Source organism: Aythya ferina (assembly GCF_964211825.1).
Source record: "Aythya ferina genome assembly, chromosome: 3".
NCBI lineage: Eukaryota > Metazoa > Chordata > Aves > Anseriformes > Anatidae > Aythya > Aythya ferina.
Genome location: NC_140298.1, coordinates 103987659 through 104010580, shown reverse-complemented (window position 1 = coordinate 104010580; position 22922 = coordinate 103987659). Strand labels below are relative to the sequence as shown.

General features: G+C 44.6%; 2 protein-coding genes across 2 annotated transcripts in view; both read left to right on the top strand.

Annotated features, from left to right (window-relative positions):
• Nucleotides 1–22922, top strand: part of ADAM17 (ADAM metallopeptidase domain 17) — a 235919-nt gene that overhangs the window by 163436 nt on the left and 49561 nt on the right. The gene's annotated exons all lie outside the window — the stretch shown is intronic.
• On the top strand, nucleotides 330–22191 carry YWHAQ (tyrosine 3-monooxygenase/tryptophan 5-monooxygenase activation protein theta). Its single transcript, XM_084513405.1, has 6 exons — nucleotides 330–486; nucleotides 1267–1651; nucleotides 16829–16952; nucleotides 19410–19573; nucleotides 19957–20052; nucleotides 21117–22191. The coding sequence occupies exons 2-6, from the start codon at nucleotides 1358–1360 to the stop codon at nucleotides 21174–21176; spliced, it is 738 nt and encodes a 245-aa protein (XP_084369531.1). The 5' UTR covers nucleotides 330–486; nucleotides 1267–1357; the 3' UTR covers nucleotides 21177–22191.

Below are 22922 nucleotides of genomic sequence, written 5' to 3'. Positions count from 1 at the left end.
CCCAAATCCCACAGCCCCCCCCCCCCCCCCAGGCAGCCCCTCAGCCCCCGCCCGGCCGGGGGAGGGGGGGGGAGGGTTGTAGCAGCATCTCCATGGCGACAGTGACGTCATCTCACCCTGCATCTCATTGGAGGAAACCCCGTGGCCCCAGCCGCAGCCCACGGGCCAACCGAGCTTTGCGCCCTGCCCGCTCTCGCCCCCGCGGGCGGCGGCGGCGGCGGCGGCGCGCTGCGCCCCCATTGGCTGCCAGCCGGCGGGGGGGCGGGGCCGGGCGGCGAGCCCGGCCGCTGATTGGCCGCGTGGGCGCGGGCCGAGCAGCCGCTAAGCTTGCCTGCGCCGCCCTCCCTCCCCTCCCTCCCCTCCCGGCCCGGCAGCGGCTCCTTTCTCTCCGCCAGCGCCCCGCAGCCCGGCAGCCCCGCGGCCGCCGCCGCCCGCCCGGCCCGGCCCGGCCTCGCCTCGCCTCAGCGCAGCGCAGCGGCCCCTCAGGTGAGCCCGGCTCCCCCCGCGGCCGTTGAGGCGACCGTTGGGGCGACCGTTGGGGCGACCGTTGCGAGGCGCCGGCCCGGCCCGGCCCGGCCCCGCCTCAGCGTCCTCCATTTTGTGAGCGCGGCGCTCGGCGGCGGCGGGCGGCGGGAGGGAGGGAGGGAGAGAGAGGAGGGAGGGGAGGGAGGTGCCGCCCGGCGCCGCCGCCGCCATTTCGCACCCGGTGGCCCCGCGGCGCCTTTCCCCCCCCCTCGGCTGCCTCAGGGGCTCCTCGGCCCTGTGGGGCGATGCCCAGGGGAAGCGGGGTGGGGGGGGGAGGAAGCCGGCCCTGCCCTGCCCGGCCCCGCCGCCAGGAGGCGAAGCCGCCCCCAGGCTGGGCTCTCTCCTTCATTCCTTATTATTCTTATTTTTAATTATTATTTTCCCTCAGGGAGTGGCTTTAAGCGAGGCCCGCTTGGCTTGCGGGAATTGGGTAGCCTCCCGAGCCTCCTCGCCCCCCTCTCACGAGGGCAAGGTGAGGGGAAAGCGCCCGCCCCGCCCAAGCGGTGTGCTCTCGGCTCCCTAGATGAATTCCCAGGCCGCCCTTTCCCCAGCAGCGGGTCCTGGGGAGCGCAGCCGCTCCCCTCAGCCCTACGTGGAAGGGCGTGATGATCCCAGCCCATTTGTGCGAGATGGGCAGGGAGACACACTCCCTGCATTCCTCCTCTTTAGGGCTCCGCGAGGGGTCATGCACAACACTATTCATTAACAGTTGATCACGGTCGCTGCCTTTTTTTCTGGCAGGGTTTGAGGTGCGTTCTCTCGTTGGGAGCGTGACGTCCCCAGCTTCTCCTGCCTTCGCTGCCATACCTCTCCCGCCCCACTGCCAGCCACCATGGATAAGACCGAGTTGATCCAGAAAGCCAAGCTGGCTGAGCAAGCTGAGCGCTACGATGACATGGCCACCTGCATGAAGGCAGTAACTGAGCAAGGTGCCGAGCTGTCCAACGAGGAGCGCAACCTGCTCTCGGTGGCCTACAAGAACGTGGTGGGGGGGCGGCGCTCTGCCTGGAGGGTCATCTCTAGCATCGAGCAGAAGACAGACACCAGCGACAAGAAGATGCAGCTTATCAAGGACTATCGGGAGAAGGTGGAGTCTGAGCTCAGGTCCATCTGCACCACCGTGCTGGTGAGTGGGGATTTTTTTCTCTTCTGGTTTCTTTTTTTTTTTTGAGAGAAAGAAATAGTACTCGTGTATGCTGCTTTGTGAGGAGTAGGACTGGGAACTTGGCTGGGGAATATGTGAAGTGTAACGCCGGGGTAGGGGAAGTCAGTGCTGTAACTTCTGCAACTGTTATATGCCTTACCCTGAGGAAGGAGATCATCTGCACCAGGCTGTGGGTGCCATAAGTGCAGAGGCATTTGAGGTATGCTCAATTGTGTTTGAGATCTGTTTTCTTTGAAGTGATCCATATGCAGTGTTGCACTAGGTAACTGCAGAGATGCTGAGAATTCAGGCTGGAGCCTGTTTGCTGTGGCTGCTTAGCTATTCATAAGATAAGTTAAAAAGAATGAGAATGACCTGAAGAAATACAGGGTTGAGCTAATAACTTGTTAAAAGCATGGTGTTCGCTTAACTTACTGCCTTGTGTAAGGAAAAACACTCTTCATGGAGTCTTTAAGAGACATTTTGAGATTTTGGGTTTTCTGTGTGTGTGTACATATATGTATATGGTGATTTTATGGGGTAAGACATCTTCACAGGAAATGAGAAGGAATGTGTAGAAATTGGCTTTGTCAGATTCAAGTTGATTTCTCGGGGGTGCTTCAAGATGAATTTGCAGCAATTGTGGACTAATATAAAACAAAAATTTGAAGACAGGTTTAACAGACCTGAGCGTGCACCAAAGCCCAGGAATAAATAAATCTGTGTACGAGCAGCAGAATTCCAGGTGCTTTTGATAGTGAAAACCATATTGCAGTGCAGCAGGATTGGTACAGACCTGTGTCAGCAGTGTGCAGGGTGCTGGACCCTGCTCTGCGTGCCCAGGGTGTCCTGGCTGCAGGAAGCTGCACGTGTGGAATGCAGTAGTAATTGCACAGCAGATAATCTTCAGTGGTTTGCTCCTCTTAAGTTAAAAACAAACAACAAAAAAAAAAGTATGTTATTTATGTCTAGTATTGCAAACGTGAGAACAGGAAGAAACAAGTCTATAAGGAAATAAACAATTTTTGAGGTAAATGTATCCTAAATTGGGCTAGGAGACCTGAATTGAAATTTGACTGGTTTGGAAGTAGCTGAATTTGCTTCTTGATTTCTGTTTGGGCTCATGTACAAGGGGTGCTTTGGATTGTGTTGGAAATACCTATATGCTTCCTTGTGTGCTGCCACCTGGATTTTTCTCTAAATCAGTCAAAATGAGTTGCCTTTGCTTGAAAATTGTTTGGACATATATTAGCTGAACGAATCATCTGAGTTAATTCCTTGATGTATTAAGAATCCCCATCTTTCAGAGCAGCTGTTCTACAGTTATGGGCGTAGTTCAGTTGCCGAAACTTCACCTTTGTGGGAATTATGCAACCTGTCACAGGAAATGAGAATCAGTGCCCCACACAAGATTGCCGCTAGCCCTAGCGTGGCAGGGTGTCAGTGTGTGTGCTGCTGTCATTTGTCTCAGTCTCCTTTGGATTCACTTGGGAACCACGTCCTGGGGCCTGGCCATAAAGCTCGTTCTCCAGGCTGTTTAATCTCCCTCTGTCCTGCTAGGTAATAGTTCCCCGGAGGAGGTTATGAGCAAAATCTCATTGCTGTGCCATCCTAACAAGGAGCTGGTGCTTCTGGGGGGAGGTGGAATGCCTCTGAGTGATAAAGGCAGCCACACGGCGGCTATACTGGAATTACTCCAGTCGTATCAAATAGTGTACGGCAGGTAGCTCGGGAGCTGTGCTAACACAAGCCTTTAATGCCAGGAAAGCAAGCTCTTCCTGTCCTAGCCGACTTCTTCTCTACGTTCGAGTCTTTTTCCCCGTTAGCAGCCATGGCCTGGTTGGCAGCTTCATCCTTTCCTCCTTGCCTGGAAGGCTGCAGGAAGCAGTGAAGACAAACCTCCACATCAGCGTGCCTTTCCTGCTGTGCCCTGCTGGCAAAGGTGTGCCTCCTCTGCTGGCAGGGGGTGACAGTTCGCTCCTGCAAGCCTCCACCTTTCTGCTTTCCCTCTGAGTACCGTGTGCAGTTCTGTGCTGCTTCTTTCCTCCTCCATCTACCTACTGCTCCTACGATCCATGAGTCAGCAAGAGAGGCTGAAACCCAAACGTGCAGGCACTACAAAAGATGGGTCTCTTAAAGCTGAGCCACGCAGCGCTTCTGACTCCTTTGGGTGGTAATTCCTGATTTACTGATGCTGGAGTAACTGCTGCCGGCTCTTTAGATCTGCGAACTTGACTCAGAGATGCGCCTTCAGTTCTAGGAAGGCAGCTAAACTGAAGCAACTGCTGGCAAACAGCATGGAAAGGTTGCTTGTCAGCTGGAGTATTTGAATTTAGCAAGGGTGGATGTTGGGTGGAGTGGGGCTGCTCTTAGTCATACTACTAACAGCTTTTTTCAAAAGTTTTTTTTTTTTTTTTCCTTACTGGTGTGGCACAGCTTTTCGAAACGAAGTCTGTCTGCTGCTGTAGAGACCTTCTTTTAGAAATACTTGTGCTGGTGTTACGAAACCCTTCTGATTATCGATTAAAAAGGTGGTAACACTGAACCTGCAGTTACTTTTTTCCCTTTAAAGAGTGCCTCAAACTAATTAAAGGCACTATTTTAGGCTGTGGTTTGAAAAGGAACTTAAATTTCATCACCATTAGAATATAGCCATCCAAAATTAGGTTGATAAATATATCAAATATACATAATATGTATGTAATAATATATACATGTGCGCATATACATACCTACATATTTACTAATTATGTAATGAGTGCACACTCAGTGGCCATGGCAAGATATTCCATCTCATGCCAAGCAGTGGAGACACTTGTTTAATTGTCTGCCTTGCAAGTAGCAGCTGATGTGATCTCAGTGCTTTTTAACTGCTCATTGTGAGACTGGTCTTTCAAGTGAGAGTGGCTCTTCAGTGCAGAAATGGCCTGGCTGTCAAACAACTGGCATCAAGTGCTTCATTTGAAAGGTACACGAGCAGGTTTTGTTAAAGCTCCTGTATTGATTCACTAATTCTTTGGTAATGTAGAGAATTAACGTTGAATTGTCCCTTAAGAATCACAGTCCACACTGTTCTTGAAACTCTCTTGTTCCTGGATAAATCAATAGGTTGGCAGCTTGGCTTTTTTCAAGGTACGGATGAGCTACGTTGTTTCAGACTCTGAGAATAAAGTTCACGTTCCCTTAAGTTCTGTGAGTGGTTTTGAGGCAGGGATGCTAGAAAGGAGGGATGGATGTGCCACCAACTTGTGCATGATTAATGAAAACATGTGTGAAACTTGGAACAAGGAACGTGATACCAGCCTGATGCTTTATTTTGTAGATACCCGATGACTTCAGTGAGTTCACACTTTCCAAAAGTGATCTTTTGAAGGGGAACCCCTCTGGGGATGCAGAGAGTCTGGTTTGAAAACCTTGGTCCCTGTTCATTTCAATAATTGGCAAAATGTTCAAGTTCCTTCATTCTTTAGGGAGAACTCCAGTGCCATGGAAAAGAGGGCACCAACCCTTGACTGGAAGCAGTTCACTCCCCACCTGCAACTTGGGGTTTTCTTCCGTGTGTGTTCAGTAGCATGTTGCATGTGGTCAAAACTGGTCCCAGCGCAGTTTGAGCTCTTCATGGAGCGATGGAGATTGAGATTTGATGACTTACGGTTTAAAACTTGGAGAAGATGCGGTGGCTAAAGTTTTATTAAGGCTTGGAAACAACTGTGTGTTGATGGTTATTTACTCCTCATGTCTCCAGCTGAAACTCAAAAGGTTCTTAACATCTCTTTAGATAACCACAGCATAGCTACATATATGAGGTTCTCTTTGTTGTTTCCAAACATCCTTTTTTTAGGATATCCTCAGCAGAAAGCTTTATGTAGCACTGTCAGACCCAGTGTTTCTAGAAATGAGCGAGTGCACTGTGAGCTTCTGGAAATGGCCTCACAGTAACATTACCTGTGCTCGGGATGCTTTTCTGTGCCCCATGGCGGTGTCTGCAATAGTCTTGAGCTGTAAGGTCTGCCTTATTTCAATTTTTACTGTCTTAATGTTGAGAGGATGCTTGTAAATGTTTGATCTTCAGCGAGATTGCAGCGCTAATTGTCGAAAGCCCGGCGCAGCGTATTGCTCTTGCCAGCTCCCCTTTCCTTCCTTCCTTCCTCCTCCCCCCAAGGTTGCAATGCTGTTAATACTTCTGCTTTGTGTAATTAAGAGACTAAGTGCTAATAATAAGGGTGGAATCTACATCCAGTTCTTGTTTTGCCCCCTTTGTAGATCTCTTCTGGAGTTAATCCCTTTAATTAAAAAGTCAAAAATCAAACCACATATTAGAAAAGGCTGCTTTTGATGTGACCTTCAACAGCGCAACTTCAGAGCTTCATTGGAAATGGAGCTGGTGTTCTCGTGCAGAAGCCAACAGACTCCTCATGTGAACTGAAATGTCTGATGGTAGATGATGAAAACGCTTTGAACACAAGCCTCTTCTTCACCACTGCTACCTTTGACCTACAGAAAAGTGAAATTTTGATTTTTATTTTATATGTAGTAATCTGTTAGGGTGAGGAAGTGTGAGCTTTGGGCTACTGTAAGAACAATTCAGGATTTCGTCTAATAACTGAATGCTGTTTCTCCGCTTGCCTATTCTCCATGAACTGCCAAAATGTGTGCAGAAATCCATAATGTTACAGGGGTGAAACTGGCATCTGAGTAAAAGGGATGTTCATCTTTTGATGCTGGGGACTGTGTAGGATGCAGTTGTGTTCTGAAGATCTGATGCACTAACCACTGAAGTTCATGCTGCTTTTGGACTGGAACTAGCTTTCCCTATAGTAGTTGGTGCAGTGTCTCAAGTAGTTTTCTGCCTTCTTTAAGTTAAAGGAATGCTGTTGACTCATCCTCATTAAGTAACTGCCTAAAAAACTCGCTACTTCGTGGCTCAAAGCCAGCCCTTAGATTGGGAACACCGCTTCCTGGCAAATCCACAGTTGCGGAGTTAGCATTAAATGAATGCTTTAAGTTCAGATCGTGAATTCTAAATTTAACTTATTCATAGTTGTTCCTCCTATTGTGACATTTTTTGTTCCCTTTGTTAAAATCTGTTGCTGGAGTACTACGCTTCCCTGCGAAGAAAACTGAATGCATCTCTAGGAAAGTTACAGAAATAAAGCCTAGGGTACACTGAAGTTCCTGAAGCGGCTGAAAACTGTTAGAGCCCAACTAAAAATAGTTGCAGGAATTCTGGTGGTAGCTGAGGCCTCCATTGCATGCCCTCATCGCTTGCTGCATACCTCCCATGCCCTCCAGCGAGATGCTGAATTTCTAAAACACATCAAAGTGGTGAAAGATAGAAGATAAATGGCTGCAAGGTATCCTGTCTGAGGCTCCGAAAACTTGTGCCTCTATATTTGTGCATGCGGTGTCACTTCCTTTTTCAGAAGCTACTGGGGTGAGTTTAGATCACTGATTTGATATGCGTGGTTATAGCAATCTTGAGACCGGGGTTAATTCATGTCTGCTGAAGGTAGGAGAGCATGAAAGTCAGCTTGTGTGTTCTTAAAAGTTTCAAGAAATGGTCAGCACCTCTTCTGCAAAGTCATGCCTGCCAACAGCTCAGAGAGACCTCTCCCGAATGTTATCACCCCGTGAGAAGCAGGATGTGGTGTAATTGAAAATAGGAAATCATACTGCTAATGCAGGTGACCCAACTGTTGGAAGTAGGGCAGCCAAAGCTCCATCCATCTCCAGTGTCAGATCCATTTTTTAATGAGGTTAAGCTATAAATTAACTGGCATGGCTGTAGTCGAGGCTGTGAAAGCTTTGTTTGTACTGTACCGCAGTCTGCTTGTGCGGTGAGAATTATTAAACTTGGTGGAGGTCACTTATTGCCTGGGTGGCCTTGAGCAAATAGGGTGTACTCGCTAGCTAGTACTGGGCAACCAAGGCACAAATTCTATTTATTCTGTTGACGCAGCAACACTTTTAATAGACTTTTTAAAAAAACTATCATGATTATCTGCCAGCTAGGAAAGGCGCCAGCAAGACAACTGCATTAGGTAATGATACAGTGGGTGTCTTTTTGAAGTAAAGAAATCTATATATTGAAGATACAGGTTCCTCCTTCACATGTTCCTCCTCATCCTGTGTCCCCGAAGCCAGAGCAGTGCTCCAGCGGAGCACGCAGCTGCCTTGTGAGCTTGTAGCTTGCTAATTCACTTCATACAGCTGAGGAGCAGTTCGTGTGAACTGGGCACCGCACACATAGCAGGCACTAAAAATAATTAAGTGCTGAGTTTGGTGTCCTGTGGTTCTGTGCGCCCAGCAAAACATGCAAGGCGTGAAGACCTGTGAATTGTGAGGTCCTCAATTAGCTTTAATTTTGCTTGTGCCTTATGTTTAATTTGTAAAAGGAATGAAGTGTTTGAGTTCTGAATTCCTAACCTTGAGGAAGGTCTTTACGTGGCTCTGGTGATCTTGGTCTGGCCTTTAATACACACAGCCCATCTGCTGAGGCAGCTGGGTGTAGGAACCACGGTAGGCTCTGGAAACAGAAAGCTCTTTTGGCTTTGTTACTAAATTTTCCAAATACACTGGACACTGCCTTATCAGGCTGACACCCTCCTATTTCCTGCATAAAACTTCTTCAGGAAGTTTTTATGTTGAGCGTGTTTTGCAAAATTCTTGTAAGCAGAAACTGTTTTGAAGTGGAAGCGAGCGGGCAGGGCCTGAGCACAAAAGTCAAGGTTCACTTGCTGTGGGAACTTGTTGCAACAAGGTTATCTGGAAAGTTGGCTTTTAGCTCTTGCACTTAGAGGGGAGGCTTTGTAGCTGGAGCTCGTCTGCTTTGTGGAATAACATTACTGGCATGTTGCTAATATGCCAAATGAAAAAAGTGTGTATGTATTTTTGTTTCCTTCAAGTTAATGTAAAGCTGAACAGTATAAAAGGCTCTTCCAGCAGCATAAAACAACGGGAGGGAAGCACATCTAAATCTTATTACGTTTCTGGATTTTGGTCTTAAGAAGCCTCTGATCTCGGGCTTCCAAACAGCAGAGCTGAACCAAGTCAAACTTGGATAGCTACCCTACATATTCATTTGATAGCATGAAAGGTTGGCTTTAAAAATGAGTTATTTACTCACTAGCATCTTAAACCCCACTAGTTCCAGCTTGCTGTTGCTCATTTTGAGAATTTAGTCTTGTATTTCAGTAACTTCAGAGCTTCTGTAGCTGCAAAGCACAAATTCTTTTAAATGCAGGTTTTAAACAGACTTGGACTGCTTGATTCCATCATATTATGGAAGATGACAACTGGAGGATGCTGGAAGAAACTTTTAGTTGGTCAGGGTTCTGAAGGGAAGGGCTTGTCAGTGATACGTGTTTGCTAAGGGGAAAATAGCACTTGAACTATTTGGAGGAATTAGAAATCTGGAAAATGCAATCATGGAAAAATGCTAGAATCAATTTGAGATAAATCTGTTGGATACTAAAATTTCCTGAAAGCTTTGGCTGTGCTGTGCAGCTGTTATTTCAGCAAAAACTGAAATTATTGAAAAATGGCTTTTTTTTTTTTTTTTTTTTTGAAGACTCACTCCTACATTTGGCAGGAGGAGAACTGGAAAACTTTAGACCTCTTCCATAAAATCTCGAATAATCCTTTGACTCCGGGTTGTTGGTTTTGTGTGATGAAAATCTATAGAAAGGAGAAGTCGCGTTTCCACACGCTTCTAGTTCCTGGCTTACGTAGCTCTTCGGGGACCGTAGAGCTCCTTGTTTCAGGAGGAATGTAAGCACCGAATGTAAATGCTGGATGAAATCAATCTTGGCCCCAGGTGGGAGTCGTGTGGGCAGGCGTGCTGCTGCAGCTGAAGCTTCCAGTGCATCTGCTAAGTGGGATTCCAGATCCTTTGTTCGGGGCCAATCCCAAATGCTGACTGCCAGTTTTTCAAGCTATGTAGACAAATACTCGGAACCAAATGGAAAAGATGAATGAGATCACCCTCCCCGTTTCCGTGGCAGGTATGTTTGCCTCTGCTTTCAGCAGTGCTTTCTCAGGCTGTCTGAAGCCATCGTAAGGCCAGGGCGTAGGAAAGGCACAGACATATTCAGTATAAAAACCCAAATACTCATGTCTTCAGTGGTTTTCCTGCAGACCTCCTGATGTTTCCCCAAAAGCAGTTGATGCATAGAGCTCGAATCCAGGAGGATGAAGAGCTTACTTCTGCTGAATTACGGGTTTGAAAGCGAAGTGATCGTGCTGTTGCAGCAAGGGACTCTCCCTTTCCTGTGGAGAAACCAACTGGTGAATGTTAAAACACACCTAGCGTGCAGTGAGTCACTCTGTGGACTTTGGAATGACTGATTTCGACTTGAAGTAGTCGAGGAGCCTCAACACCAATTTACTAGGTGATTAAAACGGGCGGTCATTTGTGAGTACACGCATCACTGAAAGGGCTGAGCCTACGCCGATGGTGGGTGATGTCAAACGGCCTGGAACACCCAATATCTGGACTGCTTACACTCGCAGGTGATAATTATCTTAAGGGAATTATACTGCGCTGAGTCTTGTCACCAACTTCTCAGCTTAATATTTTTTGACTGCAGTTGGTAGAAACCAGGCCCCTGTGTGCTGCTTGTAGGTGGCTTTCCTCAAACTGGACGGGCTTTGAGAAATGCCTCAGACTGGAGGATTTTTCCAGGTATTTTGTACGTTGCAGACCTGGCTGAATTTATGTAGTGTCGCACACTTTACGTGGCATGTCTACTGGCCTCAAGCTGCTTGTCTTCCAGCTGGGACTGAGTGTGGTGTTGAATCCATGTTCATAGTGGTGAGTTAACCTGCTAAAAAAAACAAGTGGTGCTGACATGCACCCTGCACATGAGATGCTTTTTTAAGGTACCTAGCATCAAAAATAGATTTTTTTTGGAGCAGTTTCTTCACTAGCATGTGACCATTTGGCCTCTGCAGGCAAGTACACCACAAAGTAATGAGCTCCTTGCTCTCACCTGTGTAACATCTGTTCAATACTTGCAATAAATGAAAGCTTAAAATAAAGAAAATTCAGTGTCAGCTTGGGAAGAGAAGGAATGCCTTGGAAGCACCAATAAACTGAATCTAGGCTCTGAAAGACCTCCGAAAATAGGTGCTTGGGGGTGGTAGCACCTCTGCTGGCAGAGCTGAGGAGTGTTTGGACAGCAGAGAAGCTGTGAGCAGCTGAAGCTGGTATCTTTTTATTCCATGGGGTTGAACTTCTTCCATCATGGTGTTGGGTTAGGAAGGAGGAATACCAAATTTTTAACAGTATACGCACAGATACTGATTAGTTTCTTTTTCTGACAAAGAGATTGCCCAATTCTATTGGATTTTCTTTTCTTGTAATGTTTTTTGTATCATACTAGTCAAAGCCTAGCACAGAATTAACATTAAATTGCTAAAACCTGCAAATATAAATTGCTTCCCCACAAACTATTTTCACACTTCTTAAGAACAACATTTATAATCATACACCCAAAAGATGGCCATGGAATAAGTTTTAAATAACTTGAAGGCAGATGCATGGGTGGAAGAATGTTGCTGAAGTGGTTCTACTAGAAAAATGGAGCTTTATTTAAACTTTATTCACAAACCCCTGTGCTAGGGTTTTGAACATCAGCACGCTTCTTCCTAAAGATCAGGCAGCAACTCAGGCAGCAGTTTATTTTTAGAGGCAGATTTTTGGGGAATGTCGCTACTTAGGTTGTCTTTCTGATGGAGCAAAAGCAAGGAGGTACCGTGCCAAGCTGTGATAAAAGGCAGTGCAGAGCTCTCTGTTAAATAACTTGGTGCTGGTGATGTTGATGCTTATGACAGGCTTAGGTCATGTCTCAGTGGTGGCATCGGAAATATTTTGAGTTAGGAGTTTAGTTTACCACACTGAGAACTTCTGGAGGTGCCTAGGCACACCATAACTTGATAACTTTAGCTTGCTTGGAGAAATAGACCTTAAACTACTTGTGATCAGTAGCTAATCTCCAGAGCTGAGCTGGATCATGTTCATCCTCTGGTCCTGAACTGGGAAACGTGAATAATGCAGCTATTAGGTAATGCCACTGAGATGTGTGTGTAGATTTATATTGATGGGTTTCAGAAAGAAAATCACGTATTAGATGATTCAAGTGCTGGAGACAGTAAACGTTTCAATTTAGTACACAAGAATATATCTTCTAAAACTCATCTCTGCTGTCAAGATTGGTTATAGCCAAGTATGTGGGAAGAGAAGGACAGCTCAAATAGCAGGAACTATTCCTCTGCCACTTGAACACAGCGCACAGTTAAGCTGTACAGAAGGTATTTAGTGAGTGCTGAGGTTAACTTGATGTCTCAGTCAGGCTTGCCTTTAAAATAGGCTTGGATTTGGGGTGAGGTGATGTTCCTGAAGAGAAGGCAACAGCAAACATGTGGAATATGGCTAGTACATGAGTTGTAGGGCTGTGTGTACGGTGCATGTAAGGAAAGGCTGGCTGGGTGCACACACACCACAAATAATTATGAAGGAGCTGTCTTCAGGGAGCTGCTTTGTCTATCTCAGGTACTCCAAGTACAGATGCAGCTGGCATATTCCTTCAGGGCTTGCTTTTCACAAAGCTGGAGTGATAAGGAAGTGAGGAGAGCAGATGAACTCAATTTTTCTGGCTCAGGTGAGTTGCAATGGGCTGATGCTGTGACACTGTTAACCATTGTTACTGCTTAAGCAGGGAGGGAATAAATAGTTTAAAAAAAAAAAAAAGACAGTATCAGTTGGAAAAGAGCAAAAAGAACTGGAGAAGGATGGAAAAATGCAACTGAAATGTAATCTTCTCTTGGCATGTAAAGGAATAAGCCCCCCAATGGGGGGAGGGAATGTCCCAATGAATTCCAGCTTTAAAGGGGGAAGAAGTGGGTTGTTGCCAGGTTCCTGGCTGGCTTCTTCAGGGAACTGTTCCAGGGCCCAGTAGCTCGTGTTGCTGGCATCTCTTTAAGAAATAAACAAAGGCACCCTTCTGTAGGAGGGAGAAGAAATATTGTCTATGGGGATGCAGTGATATTGGGAGGGAAAGTGTTAGCACGTTGCAAATGTAGAAGTGAATTCAGACATGGAAGCAACACAAATGGGGCGGGAGAGGGGAGATCTTGTCCCAGCACGAGAGGAGCAGCGTGCCACTTGAGAAGAACAGCTCAATATCAAGGAAGCAGCAGATACCAGCAACAAATTGTCACCGTGCAAACCTACTCCTGAGCAGTTGTGCTGAAAACAAACGGTCTAATTTGAGACAAGGCTTCAGAATCCTGCTGCTTTGTGCTGCTCGTGGTTCTGAGTCGCTCAGCAACAGGGCAGGCTGGTGGCAGACAGCTCAGGTACAGCTCGAGCATCCTGTGGCTTTCCATGGAAGCATCTAAAGTATGTTTCATTTCATAGAGCAGGTGACTGCTGGCTGGTCAAGCCTCGATTTAGAAGGTGCTAAGAGCCATCGCAGATCTTATGGTGGCAACTGTATTTTGATAGATAACTTTCTAACCCACCCCAAAATAAAAAGATGCGCACATCTGTTTTTATATGAACATGAAGGCAGGCTGCAGTATTAGGAAACTCTCAGAATCATACCTGTGGGAGTGCCTGACTATGTCTTTAGGTAAAATTTTTCATAAGAAATTGAGGTGGCTGAGGTCTCCTTCATCGTTCAGACTACCAGTTTTCATTTTTCCTACCAGAAACTGGCGCTTAACATGCGAGCTCGTGACTGATTGCTGTCTGATGGAAAGGCAGAAAACCCCAAGCGGGGGAAGACAAAGAACAGATGTAGGAAACCTTGAGTTTTCTTGGCTCTAAGTGATTGCAGCAGTGTCGAGGACTGCCTGACAGTCCTGATAAACGATCAAAAAGCATTTATCTTACCATGCCTGTCTACTCTCACTGCCCCACCAATGTCTCCCATCCATTAGAGGGGAGGGTGAGATGGATGATGAGACACGATGGTGATATCTGAGATGAATGGCTCACTTGAGCGTACCAAATACGTTTTGATTTGAAACAGTCTGCATAAATTACCCTTGCTCAGTCTGATTTTATTTTCTTTTGCATCCTTATGTGATTGATAAATAAGAAGTCTTGTTCCATTCAAGGCTGTTTTAAAAAGGAAGAAGAAAAGCACAGATTTGGAACTAAGATGCTCTGCCCTAGCTGATAGAGGCACAGAGCTCTTACTGTGTGGTGTGGTAAGGATTTAGGAGGCCCCAGAGATGAATTGGGAGTGGGAGCTGCTGTCTGGGCAGCTCCACTTCTGCAGCTGAAGAGCACGTAGGAAATCCACGTATGTAATCCACTCTTTGCTGTCTGAAAAACTGCAGTTCATTCCAAGCAGCAGCTTTTTTTCTGAAAAATCCTTGGATGTCTGCTCAGAACCATCAGTTTTCAGGCGTGCATGGTGCAGGCAGCTCTTCGAGGATGCGCTGACACGCTGGATGTATCCCTCTGTGAGGCTCCCCGACCATCAAAGGAATCAACAGCTCCTCCAAACGTGGTATTGTCCACAAACGTACCTAGTGTGCGCTCATCTCCTGTGTCTGGGTTGCTGATAAGAGCATGGAAGAGAGCTGGCCCTAAAATTGAGTGCTGGGGAGCAGCACTGGTGCCTGGCCACCAGCCGGACACAGCCCTTCTCCTACAGCTCAGAACCTGACCCATCAACGAGTCGCGTGCCCATCGTGTTGGGTACCTGGCCACTGTGTACTGGGCATTTTGTGCAGAAAGACAGCACCAAAAGCTTTCCTAAACCCCCAAAACCCACGTTTACTCTTTTCCATTCATCTACCAGGTAGGCAACCTTGCCACAAAGGGTTATGAAGTTATGAAGGCGTGATGACTGCATTGTCTTCCAAGTCTTTTTCAATAACTCTTGGAATAATCTTCTCCATACCTTTACCAGGCACCAAAGTGAGGCTGACAGGCCTGTAATTACTCGCGTTCTCTTTCTTGCCCTTCCTGAATAACATTTGTCAGCTTCCAGTCAACTGGAACCTCTCCAGATTCCCAAGACCATTGGCAAATAACTGAGGGCTGGCTCAGAGCAATATTGGCTAACTCGTTCGGTACCCTGGGATGAGCTTTATCAGGCCACGTAGACTTGTGTGCATTCAGCAGCAAATCCTGCACAAGTTCCGTGCCTGTGGGAGCTTATCCCTCCCGTGGCTGTCATCTTCCAGCCCAGGGCCCATCGTGGGTGTTAAAGACGGAGGCAAAGAAGGCCTCACATGTCTGTGCTCTATCTGATCCCTACCTGAGAGGTGACTGAGCTCACCAAGTAACAGAGCAGCGTTGAAGTCCCAGGAGGAGATGCGTGTTCAGCCAAGCTGCCCTTCTGCACTGCTTGTGTGGCGTCAGACGTGCTGGGATTGTCTGTTCCTCTGCTCCTAAAAACTGCTCTTAAAACGTGACCAGCCTTTATGGACCCCACTGACCTCAACCAGATTCCCAGGGGACCTCACTAAATAGTTCCTTGAGCAGCCTAAAGCCTTCAGTCCCCCACCCAAGGTAGCAGCTCTGCTGACAGGTCTCTTCCCTATCACCAAAGAGTTTAAATTTGAGCATCTCCTGATTGCTGTGTCCAAGACAGCCACCAGTCATCACGTCACCCCCAAGACCTCTGTTTCTGAGCAGGTCTAGGACGACACCTTTCTTAGTCAGCTCCCTCGATACCTCTATCAAAAAAATTATCGTCAGTGTGCTTCAGGAGCTTCTCAGACCTGAGCAGGGCCTGAGGAGCTTCTCAGACCTGATCCCTTCGCCAATGAAGTTTCTTTTGATCACTCTTGGACTTACCATGGTGACTTTGTCACTACCCTTGCGAAGAAAGAAGGGGATAATCTGAGGGCTGAACCAGGCTAGGAAGCTTCCTGGTAGCATCCTCATCTATCTGAAGAGAAAAGCATCAAGAAAACAGTGAGGCAGAGATAAAACCTCGCTACAGAAACCTGTAGGGTGGGAATACCTCTCTGTAAGATGCGGATGACTCACCCGAAATAACAGGATTAATGTGTGGCTGTACCAGCCAGCTGCCTACGCCGCCTGAACTCTTGTTTTGAAACATAGCTCAGGTTCTGCTGCTGCTCCCAGAACACCAATGTGTTTGTCTACGGAGGCTTCTATCTCAAATTCACTCGGAAGATTCACTACTTTTTGGTAGTGCTACAGTTACAAGGTGATTTCTTTTTCCCTAGAAGCTTACGGTTCCTTGAAGCTCAGTACCTGTGTACTGCTTCGTGAGTCTGGCTACGTGTTCCTGTAAGAAACCTCTTATTAGCCACAGTCTGCAAGCTGGGTGGAAACTTTCTGCTGCTTTTATGACCTGTTTATTTTCCAAGTAACTGAATGCAGATCTTTATCACTTAAATTCTTAGTGTAAAGTTGCTCTGGGTATTGTGGGGCTGCCTGGAGTGTGCTGGAGCTCATTGGTGTCTCTTGTAAATTCCAGAGAGCGTGGCTGCTCTGGGGTAATGAGGTAGGTAAAAATCCCAGGGGCTTGGGGACAAGGAGGTCAGCCCGAAAATGGTCTCACCGTCCGTTCTCTGAAGCACCTGAGAGCTGAGAACTGCTGTGGCTGGGGGAAAATGCCACATTTCTGCTCCCCTTCTCCTCCACCCCTACCTCGCAAAGACTAACCTTGCGGAGAGCCTTCTCGTACCTTGCTGGAGGCTGGCAACCCTGGTTTGTGTGATTGCAAGTCTGAACGCAGCTTTTACACCAGATATCACGGTTATTCTTCGTAATTCTTTTTTTCCTGTGAAGTAGAATGAATTCTTATTTATAATAGCTTTGACAATTAATGCATAGGGTTTCATTTTTCCAGTAAGAGCTTACTCATTTCAAGCAGTGGTTTCAGAATTCTCATTTTAAGAGTGTTCTTGAAACCATCTGCCAGTAAACCTCTTCTGCTACTTTCTGCAGTCTGATCGTCGTAATACACTATCTAGCTTTGTGGATTTGTGCACTTTGTTTAAATGGTTTATCCAAAATGCTCTTTAAACTCTTCCCTTTCCCTTCCCCTCTTAATTTGTAGCTCATCTGAGGCCATCCAAAGTTACTGAAGAGAAGAAAAATAAACTGAACTTGGTTTCAGTGTTGTAAAAAGCTAATGTTGTCTGTTTCTTTTTATTCTTTAGGAGCTGTTGGACAAATATTTAATAGCTAATGCAACTAACCCAGAGAGCAAGGTATTCTACCTGAAGATGAAGGGAGACTATTTCCGATACCTTGCTGAAGTTGCCTGTGGTGATGACAGAAAACGTAAGTACCTAGTGATCTGCTGCTCTGGGTCTTTAATAGGTAATGACCCTCAGTTTTGAGCCGTAGGGGAGGGAACAAATGAAATGCACACCTCAACATCTTCCTCTGAATTTATGTGAAAGTTAGCAGCATGGGGACAGGCTGAGTGGAGATGTCCAAATGTTCGTATAGACAGAAGTAAGAATAGACCTTCAACATGGGATGCAAGGGAATTTGGGCTGGTATTCTTGCCATCTACACTAAACTTCTGGATGGTTGTCTGACAGCATTTATTTAGAACTTCTGGAAATCAGTTTAGGTAAAGATCTGTGAACATACTTGCTGTTGGCTGGCTGTATTTCTTTATTAAAATAAAATCATTGAGGAAAACGGTTCTCTAACAATTTCTTTTACTACTTAAGTGAGTCGAGTCCTGTCTATAAATTGTAACCATTACAGTGTGAGGCAAACTCTATTGTAGTCCTCTGACGAAGATTATAAATCAGTAACCATTACTAGCTCAGTGTACCCTGGAAAAAGTGCGAGCTCACTTGGAAGCTGTTGGTAGGGATAATGCATCCCTGTAATTTTAGTTTGCCCTGCTGGACCAAGCAGAAAAGGCCTGGAAAACGTCCCAGCTGGCAGTGTCATTTGATATTGGGCATCCTAAAAATGCGGTTAGAACATGTGCAGAGGTGGCCTGAAGTAACTCAGAGCTCTTCTGGGGAGTATCTTAACTCTATTCTGAGGCTGTATTGAATTCAGGATTACCTTGCTAGGTGCCAGGCACTGTTGAGATGTTTAAAAACTCATGGTATGGCATAAGCTGGGGATGTCTTTTTGTGTAAAAAAGAAAGTCCTGGAGTGATGCTGTGGCACAGAAAGGAGAGAGATGGTTGGGAGCTGGCAGAGTGAAGTGGCTGTCCCTTTGGCTTGGGCATGGCAGGCATCTGACAGTGCTGGCTAGTCTAAACTGCTTGAATTGCAAAGTGGGAAGACAGGGCTGATTGTCACTTAAACAAAAGCTTTGTTTCCTTGTATTGTAAGAGGATTGAAGTTAAAAGATGAAAATACAGGAAAAAAAGTAAAAAGTCTTTGCATCGATGAGTTGCTTTCAGAAATTTTTACCCTTTTGCCTTATTTAAATGACACCAGCAGGTCCAAGTCTGAAAGCCAAAGCCAAGCTGTCTCTACTAAAAATACTCTTGCTTGAGACAAAATGAAGAGTTAAAAACCTTTGGCTGTCTAAGCAGAGAAATACCAGCTTATCTTGGCTGAAAAGACCGCATGTAAAGTGATACGTGTGCTGATGTGGGTGCTTACTGGAGAAGAGGGACTGATTGATAACCTTATTAGCAGATTTTGGTGCTTTCCATTCGAGGAGCTTGTTTTACACGCTTTGCCATGTCTGCACGTTGTGCTTGGCTTTCAGCAAGTTCCCCTGAGTTTCACTGCAGGCTTTTCTGATGCCCCATTTCTAAGCATCTGTTTATTTTTTCTGCTTAAAATATGTCTTTATGCACTTAAGCTAATTTATTTCTTGTATTTACTAGGCTTTTTGTCTTTATCTTGGTTTAAACAATAGTTCATTAGTGCTCGTTACATTGTAAATATTGAAAAACTTCACTCTCTTGAATACTTAACAGATTTTACTTACCAAACTTTTTTTTTTTTACCAATACTTTTTAGAGCACTTAAGGTGCTGTTCCTCAGAGAATTGGATTCTGAGCTCTGAGACTAGCTTTCCTTTTTCTCCAGTCTATTTTCATTTGGCAGGCACATTTAGGGCTACTATTGGCCCTTTGGTTGTCTTCCAGAAGAGAATCTTTACTAAACTGTGTATCACTCCCAGTGCATCTACTTTGCCCTGTTAACCTCTTTTCTCAGTGGCATCTCTCCAAGCTAATCTGGGTACGACCTTGTTTTTTTATCTTGACCTCCTACTTCTCTCCACCCGATTTCTGAAGGCAGACTTTTCAAGAACATGCAGTGTGTGTCTTCTAGACTAACTCACGAAGAGGTAGGGCTGTACAAGCAGCTGCCACCTTTATGCTACATGCCCAACTCAAACACGAGCATCCTGTGCAGGGAAAGAAGTAGGATCTCTGTAGGAAAAAATGTACAATTTTAATAACGAAAGATTGCATTGAATCAAAGGCTATACATTTGTATGTCAAGCTGAGGTACTGCGATAATTTTTGATGTTTGTGTTTACCAACTTTTCTGTGTTTATCTGCCTTCTGAATACCTGTGCTCTGCAGCAGCTTAATCTGCCCCCTGTGGTTTGTCAGTGTGGTAGCTCTACTTAAAATGGGCTTCAAGTTATTACCATGATTTAAGGAAGAGGAGGGTTAAATGGAGGACTATTTAGTCTCCTGCTAAGGGATTACTTTAAATGGTTATACCTTTTAAAAAAAAAATACTACTATTGCATAGTAACCCTACCTAATATTGAAATGTTTCTCCTCCTTTTCACAGAAACAATAGAAAACTCACAGGGAGCTTATCAGGAGGCGTTCGATATCAGCAAGAAGGAGATGCAACCAACACATCCAATTCGCTTGGGTCTAGCTCTTAACTTCTCTGTATTTTATTATGAGATTCTCAACAATCCTGAGCTTGCCTGCACACTGGCAAAGACAGTAAGTCACTTTTTTTTTTGCTTCTAAGCCCAGGGGCAGTAGAAAAGAGTTGATGCTTAAAATAATCTGAACGATGACTTCCTAGAGTTTGTGCAGGAAATGACCCTATTTAATGTATCTGGTTTCCAAGCTTTAATTCCATGTTAATGGAATTAAAGGGGTACGAGCAGGCTGGTTTTTTTTTTTTTTTTTTTTTTTTTTTACAGTGTGACTTAAATTTTAAGCGGCACTGCCTTTATGCCTCATTAGAAAATTGACCAACTCATCACTAATTTCTAATGTTACACTTTTTTTCTTCTAAAGCTGCCTTTGCAGGTAAACTTAACTTCTGTTTCTTTAATTATCAGTCAATAGAGAGGCTTAATTGCTCTTAATTGTTCCAGGCGTTTGATGAGGCCATTGCAGAACTCGATACACTGAACGAAGACTCATACAAAGACAGTACTCTCATCATGCAGTTGCTTAGAGACAACCTAACAGTGAGTTGAATTCTTGTGTGCTATTTATTCTGTAGCTGTATAATTGCTTAAACTGAGTTTGTGATGAAATGAAAACACTTAGCACAAAACATAGCACTGACTCAAGCTATTTACCCTGGTGTACCTTTTCAACTTATGCTGCTTTCAAACTAAGTTATGATGTCAGCAACTACGTGCTGTGTCATGCAGATAGAACTGTGGATAGTTCCTGTTTTTAATTTTTGTTGCCAGCCTTTTCAATGAAGGGGGAAAGACGTTCCCAGTTATTTTGATGTACAAAATAGGACAAGGAGTCCAGAAATAGTAGTGAATGGGAATCCCCAAAAGATCACAAAAACGTCTTAACCAGTACCTCAGAAACAACATCTTCACTTTTGTACATCCAGTGTGGCTTACTTTAGTCATTTTCCTGATTTTTTTTCATTAAAACAAAAGGTCTGAAATCTCAGTATATTAAAGATACGATGAGTTAGAGTATAATTGTAATGATCAGCTGCTTAAGGAAAGTGCCTAATGGAACCACTAGGCTCTTAAAATATGTAACTAAGGCGATTTTATAGAGAATATCCTCTCTGTGGATATTTGCTGTACTTGAAATTACAGCAACACTTACAGTTTTGCAATATCCCTTCAGTAGAATCGTCTTTATTAGCACTGTAAAATGCTTTACTTCGGTAACTAAAATGGCAATCCCTTAGGATCCAGACCTCTGCTTTTGAAATCAGTGTTATTCAGGAAGCTGTCATTAAGAGCTGTTGAATGGTCTATCATTAATTTTGTACCGTGCTATTAAGCACAAAAGTCTGGACTTGAGAACGGTGCCTGCTCTGCCTTTAACACCTGAGGGGCAGAGCAACTTGTGCCTTCTGCATGGGGAGCCATTTCCAATTACCTTTCCTCAAGCAAGTACTGGAAGCCAGGGTTCTATATCTGTAGCTCCACAGCACTGATACTTTGCAGAGATCCTTAAATCTAACTCATTTTTTTCTGTACAGTTAATAGTTGTCCCTCTTTGGAAGTAAAGTTCCTTCCAAAAGCTGACGCTGCTCTTCTTTTCTTTCTAGTTATGGACATCAGACAGTGCAGGAGAAGAATGTGATGCTGCAGAAGGTGCAGAAAACTAATCTGCACGCGGGATGTCATTCTCCCTTTCCTTCTCAAGAAACCTTTTTACACGTCTCCATTCCTTATAGCTCCACTTGGATTTCCTATAGCAAAGAAAACCCATCCATGTGTATGGAAATCAATTTATAGTCTTTTCACACTGCAGCTTTGGGAAAACTCCATTCCTTGATTTGTGTTTGTCCTGGCCTTCCTGGTGTGCGGTTACTGCTGTAGAAAAGTATTAATAGCTTCATTTCATATAAACATAAGTAACTTCCAAACACTTATGTAGCGGACTAAAGTGTACCTGGTATTTAAAAACAAATCTGAACCAGTTCCTGCCAGTTGACTGTGTTTTATATTACAGTAAGATATGGAAATGTAGTTAATTGCAACTAAAGAGTGTTCCACATAGCTTTTAATTCTCCACATTCCCTTCTTATTATGCAGGGTTTCCTTCCCATAATTGACTTCCACGTGCTACTGTGTATTCTTTTCGGTAGAGATGCAAGAAGTATCAGGCCAGACAAAATTGAGCATTTCTAGTTTGAAAATTTATACAGGAAGCAAATCAATTTGTAATGTAATGCAGGAGCTTGCGTGTTTGAAAACAGGGGCTACTCTTAATTTTCAGTTGCTGCTGTTTCGGTTGATATCCCTTCCCAATAAAAGTTCACTTACACTCCTGCCTTTGTAGTTCTGGTATTCACTTTACTATGTATTAGAAGCAGCATGTTACTGCCGGAGTACAGGCAGTGCTTTTTGGCAGACTAAAGTGCATGTCATTTCTTAATACACTGGAATGGGAAAACCAATTGAAGTTCACATGTCCAAGTATAAAATTTAGTACTTTTCCATGCAGGTTTGTGCACATGTGAGAAGGTGTCAAGTTTGTCCAGTGATTGTTATTTAGAGAGTTCGGACCACTATTGTGTGTTGCTAATCATTGATTGTAGTCCCAAAAAAGCCTTGTGAAAATGTTATGCCCTCTGTAACAGCAAAGTAACATTAAATAAAATTACATTTTATAAACCACTTACTGTTGACTTGTAACAATTCCATGTAATTGCCTAAGGGCTAAAGTTAAGCATCTTGTGCTAGAAGTCTTTCTCAAATATAGCGCATACTTGTAAAAAGTCTGCTCTCAAACTCATGTCATGTTTGAACAATTCGCATTTTATGAAAAAATGCTGGATAAATTTCCATAGTTAATCTGACATGTGGACTTCTCAATAACTAAATCTACTTGAGCTAATGGCTTTACCTTATTAATGATCTAAGAAAAAATAGCCAAGTTCTTGATGTTCTTCCCTGGCTTGCAAATCCTATCACCTAAATTATGCCTTTTTTGTAATCTCTTGAAATTCTCTGATCTGTCCTCCCATTTTTTTCACTGATGGTCATCATTATTGTTACGGTGTTTCGGATACACTTTTAGGAATGCCAAGGAATCTGTCCTCTAGCTCGTTAGTTTGTGTGCTGCCACATCATAACCTGCTTTCTGTTGTTCTTAGTCTGCTTTTAGTATTACTGTTTCCTCAATTTTTGGAGCTTTTTGTAATAATGGATTGTTCTGCCTGTGTTTTTTTTTCTTTTTTTTCTAGATCACTTATATTTTTTTTCTAAACCTCTACCTCTTAGTTCCCCATGTTGGTGGGTTTTTGAAAATATTTAACTCCTGTTAGTGTCCTGGCTAGACGGGATATGACATTATGAAAAAGGACATACTGCTAGTCCGTGTAGATTTCTGATGGTACATCTTCCAC

What these genes read in the sequence shown, in the direction of transcription:
- YWHAQ (XM_084513405.1), top strand. Translation starts at nt 1,358, where the DNA reads ATGGATAAGACCGAGTTGATCCAGAAAGCCAAGCTGGCTGAGCAAGCT. An exon ending in CCATCTGCACCACCGTGCTG is followed by an intron (nt 1,652 to 16,828) that starts GTGAGTGGGGAT and finishes TTTATTCTTTAG; the next exon opens with GAGCTGTTGGACAAATATTT. An exon ending in CTGTGGTGATGACAGAAAAC is followed by an intron (nt 16,953 to 19,409) that starts GTAAGTACCTAG and finishes TCCTTTTCACAG; the next exon opens with AAACAATAGAAAACTCACAG.